Source organism: Chrysochloris asiatica, unplaced genomic scaffold (genome assembly GCF_000296735.1).
Source record: "Chrysochloris asiatica unplaced genomic scaffold, ChrAsi1.0 scaffold00002, whole genome shotgun sequence".
NCBI lineage: Eukaryota > Metazoa > Chordata > Mammalia > Afrosoricida > Chrysochloridae > Chrysochloris > Chrysochloris asiatica.
Window position 1 is genome coordinate 25,536,020 of NW_006408520.1, and position 5,182 is coordinate 25,541,201.

The following is a 5,182-nucleotide window of genomic DNA, read 5'->3' on the forward strand; positions in this document are numbered from 1 at the left end:
TGTTGGGTTGGTTTCGACAAAATCCCTTGACTTCTGTTTATCTGGGAATGTTTTATACCTTCATGTTTGATTCACAGCTTTGCTGGGTAGATGATTCTTGGTTGGCCATTTTTTTTCTTTCAGGATATATATATATGTCTCTCCATTTCCTTATTGCCTGAATAGTTTCTGCTGAGAAATTAGAGCTTAATCTGATTTTCTTGTCTTTGTAAGTAATGCTTTTTTCCGTTGCTGCTTTCAGGATTCCCTCCTTGTCTTTGATTTTGGAGATCTTGATTTTGATATGTCTTGGTGATTTTCTTTTGGGGTCTATCCTTCCTGGGGTTCATTTAGCTTCTTGAATGCTTCTATTTTCATTTATCAGAATGTTAGGAAAAATTTCTTCCACCTTTTCAATTCTATTTCTTTGCCCTTTCAATGTATTTTACGTTTTTGATATTTTATTATAAGTAATTTGGACCTCTTTTACAGTTTTTGAATTGTTTCCAGTGCTATGTCTATCTTACTTGATTTTTCTTGTAGCACTTTCTTGACTTCTTTCTTATTTTTCTCAACCCCTCTGTGGAGTGTTTGAATGCATCTCAATATCATTCTTCTGAATTCCCTCTGAGGAAGTTCAAAAGCCTGCCTTCCTTCCAATTGGAAGTCTGGGTCTACCTCTAGCTCATTTGTCTCTTTTACTATATCTTATTTCTGGACATGTGCCAAAATGGTCAGTTTTTTCTTGGGCATCTTCAATAATTAGGTGTGTTTTCAATAATTAGATGTATGTATGCTGATGTATTACTGAGCTTTCTGTTTGCCTTCAGGTAGATATGATCAAGAGATGGGCTTTATTTTTCACTTTTCTTATTACTCAGCTCAGAGTAACTATAGCAATTGTTGGCTGTTTATCTAGTGTATAGTTGCTGATATAGGCTCTTGCATGGATAGAGAAACTTTATAGGTGGAGATTGCAGCTTGGTTATATGACCATAATTGCTGTCTCTTCCTGGGTAATGTAAGGAAAAGAGGCCCCAAATGTGAAAAGGGTACCAATAATCAAAACAGAAACAGCTTAAATAAAAAGAGATTTGATACTACAGTCTATAATCACATAAAAGAAAATAGAAAAAATATTTGTAGCAAAATATAAGTATGAATTTAACACCCCTCTTTCGGCTTCTTCCCTTCAAGTCCATCTAAGAAACTTCAAGATGTTACTTTTGTCTTTATGTCATACTCAGGATTTAATTTTAACCTGTTTCCTTTTCAGTCTTTCTCTCTCCCACTCCCCAACACCTGCCAAAGATTTTTCTTAATGATAAACAGTTTAGGGCCTGCTTTAGCCATTTGGGGGCACCATTCGGTTTTAAGCAGTGCCTTCACCCTTCCTAGATATTGTGCACAGTGTTCTTTGATGAGTAAATCTGTGTGCATGCATAGTAGAACCTTCTGGGGGTGAGCAAGTGTCCACTCACTCAGGCAACCCCTCTAGTCACCAGAGTGGATGTTTGCAGACAGGACGAGACCAATGAACAGATTTTTTAAAAAAGAATGTCCATGCCTTTATTTCCGAGGATCGGTCAGACACCTGCATGGGAGTACTACTGTGACCTGTCACCTGCTCTGTCACACCCAGATGGCCGCTCCAGGAGCCGGCTGTCTGCTGAAGATCAGAAAATACCAGTTTTCTTTCTTCTGATACAAATTCCACTGGTTGTAGGCCTTCAGACTTTCTAAATATTCCTTTATATGTAGTTCTGGGACTGTCCCCTGAACCTGCTTTGTCCAGTATTCTGTGATATTGCTAGCAGAGGTCTGCACTGCACTTCTCCCTAATCTGCCAGCAAGTTCTACCTCCTAGAGTCTCATTTTATTTTAGTGGGAGAGTTAATTTTCATTTTTCAGGAAATCCCAGAAAAGATAGTGGTTGTGATCAGTAATCTGATTTTTTATAGTAATGAAATGGAGAATCATAAAAGAGAATAAATTTGGAATCAAAGAGATGTTACTCTAAGGAAATGGATTCATTAGAAAATAAAATTAGAAGAAAAGTTTTAGTTAATTTTAGAATGCTTGTGACTAATCTTTTTTAGTAAGTGAGAACTTGATATTTATCTCTAAATTTACTGGCTTCTTCAGGACTGGGAACTCTGGTGAAGACCTATGTGGATGCCATCAACAGTGGAGCGGTGCCTTGTTTGGAGAATGCAGTAACAACCCTGGCCCAGCGTGAGAACTTGGTAGCTGTGCAGAGGGCAACTGACCACTACAGTCAGCAGATGGCTCAGCGTGTGAGGTTTCCCACAGAGACGCTTCAGGAGCTGCTGGATGTCCATGCAACCTGTGAGAGGGAATCCATTGCAATCTTCCTGGAGCACTCATTCAAGGATGAAAATCATGAATTCTGCAAAAAACTTATGGTACATCCCTTAGCATTTATTCTTCCTGATTCCTGTTCTGGAATGATGCGTAGGGTCCTCCTTATGACCTCATGTTTCATATCTTTCATATATTAGACTAGCCTGGTTGGCATGCAGTGAGTAGCAGACCTTTACAGAGGTATCTGCAGTTTATCTCTTTTCTAAAATATGTACACTTCATTTTTTATTTTTCTATACAACAAATTTTTATGAATGTAGCATTCACAAACATATTACTACCTGGTTTTTATTTCAAAAGTTCAGCAAAGAGTGCATGAGTTCTTAGCTCAAGGTTCACAAACTAAAATCAAGATGTTCACTGGTTCTGATTCTTATCTGGAAACGTAAGGTACCCTATTCTACCTTCATGCCAACAATGTTTCATCAAAACCTTCTCTTGTTTCTAGTCTCTCTGACTTTCTTTCATGTCAACAACTGGAAAACTCAACTTAAAAAGAGATCATGTAACTAAGTTATGCCCCGTATCCTACATACTCTTCATTTCTTAAAAGTAAATTAGTACCCTATATATAGCACAACCCATCTTGAAAGTAAAATCCATTGTATTCAAGGTCTCAAGGGCTATAAAAGATGGGGACACCGATATGTTGGGAAACATCTTCATTCTGCTTACACATAGGCACCTTCACTGAAAGCTTGTCTTTCTGTCTATATTTTGTCTAGAAGTGCAAAAATCTTACTTTATATCGAGTAAAACGATTTTGATTATAATTTATAAGGGAAAGGAAAAAAGTTCTGTTGGTATATCTTTTCATACTCAATTCCTAATGGAGAGAATTCATGAAGGCTTTTAAAATATATTTCAGAGTACATTTAAGTCATTACTGTGTAGATTTGCTTTTTCTGGTTTATGTTTCCATCCATAGCACTACAGGTTCTCTGAGAAAACTTTCCTTCCAACCAAATTGACTTTTATACTACTCAGTGCAATATGTGGATCACTTATAAGCACAGTATACAACAAAAACAGTCATAGAGTTTATGCCATACCCTTTCCCCATCATTTTATATATGATGAACTTGATCTGTGTCTACCACAAGTCTCCTTACTCCTTTCTGTGACTGTCAGTATGCGTCTTTGGAAAGAACCACAATTGGACCATCCCTTCTAAGATATTCTTTCTATTGTGTATCTCTACATTTCTCTGAAGGAAACCATTGTAAAAATGCGGGAGGACTTTGTGCTGCAGAATGACGAGGCATCTGTGAAATACTGTGAAGCAGAGCTGCAGCAGTTGTCAAAACCCCTGATGCAAAGCATTTCGGGAGGAATTTTCTCTGTTCCAGGAGGACACAATCTCTATTTAGAAGCAAGGAAAAAGGTTGAAGAAGACTATGCCCAAGTGCCCAGGAAAGGAGTTAAGGTGAGGAATAAGGGAAGTGGAGGGAAGCCCAACCAAAAAGAATCAGGGGGCATTTAATCTTCTGAAAATCTTAGATCACTTCACTAATGTTGTTAAGTGCTGTTGAGTCAGTTCTAGCACATTGTGAGCCTGTATAGGATTTCTGAGGAGCAGCTGGTGGGTTTGAAACACCAATCTTGTAGTTAGTAGCTCGGAACTTTTCATAAAACACCACACTAGCACTAGTACCAGTTGTGCTGAGAACACATAGTGATTTCTTCACATATTCTGATTTATATCCACAATTATTTAGATACTCTAGAAGAAACCACACATATGTATTCCCAAAGAAAGGAATTAGAACTAATAATGAGATAGATGAAATATTTCTTTCATTTTTCAAACAATGTGATCATTTTGTACAAAGTGCCAAAAATCATACAAAATTCTCTGTAGTTGAATCAGTTTATTGTAATCCCATGTGTGTCAGAGAAAAAATTCTACATAGGGTTTTCAAATGAATAAGATCTTTTAGAAGTAGAGCACTAGACTTTTCTTTCAAGGCACCTTTGGATAGATTTGAATTGTCATCCATATTGCTCTTTGCTTAGCAATCAAATGCTTAACTGTGTATGCCATTGGAAGATTATGTATAAAGTATGTTATTATTAAGTCCAATGAGTTGATTCTTACTCATAGTATGCCTATATAGGCTTTTAAAGGAGTGATTGGTGAGATTGAACCACCGATCTTGTCGGTCAAATCAACTTTAACCCACAGCACCACATCAGGACACTGTGTATTAAGTATAGTTGATATAATATTAAAGAAACAGCATTTGTTCTCAAGAAGCTAATGATCATTTTGAATTGAGTAACAGTCGTTTAGATATGGTGTGATTAGGGTCATTATAACGTTGTTCACAACTATTAACAAGAGTGATGATGATGATAATTATAATGACTAACATATATTGAGCACGCACTCTTTTTACTGGACTGTCTTGCATGTTTTTGTTGCATTCTAATACAATTCTCAGAGTAACAGTGTTCTCAGAAGATATAATTATTTAAGTGCCATCAAGTTGGTTGTGACTCATAGTAACACTGTATAGAGTGCCTAGTGGGTTTGAACCACCACCTTGAAATTCAAACTGACCTTGAGGTCTAGTGCTTATCTTACAGAGCCACATCAGAATTCTCTCAGAATATATATATTCAAAGAGCTCTGGTAGCATAATGGTTACAAATTGGGCTGCTAAACTCAAGGTCGGCAATTCAAAACTACCAGTTGTTCTGTGGGAGAAAGATGAGGCGTTCTGCTCCCATAAAGATTTACAGCCACGGAAACCCTGTGCAGGGTCACTATGAGTCAAACTGACTCCACAATACTTAGCAACAACAACATATATAT

At 37.1% G+C, this 5,182-nt stretch overlaps 1 protein-coding gene across 1 annotated transcript in view; it reads left to right on the forward strand.

The window, feature by feature from the left end:
- LOC102822356 (guanylate-binding protein 4-like) overlaps positions 1–5,182 on the forward strand; it is a 33,902-nt gene that overhangs the window by 11,198 nt on the left and 17,522 nt on the right. Inside the window, exons 5-6 of the mRNA XM_006831061.1 lie at positions 2,125–2,405; positions 3,578–3,790. Of these exons, the coding sequence (XP_006831124.1) occupies positions 2,125–2,405; positions 3,578–3,790 (494 nt within the window). The remainder of the gene's footprint in view (positions 1–2,124; positions 2,406–3,577; positions 3,791–5,182) is intronic.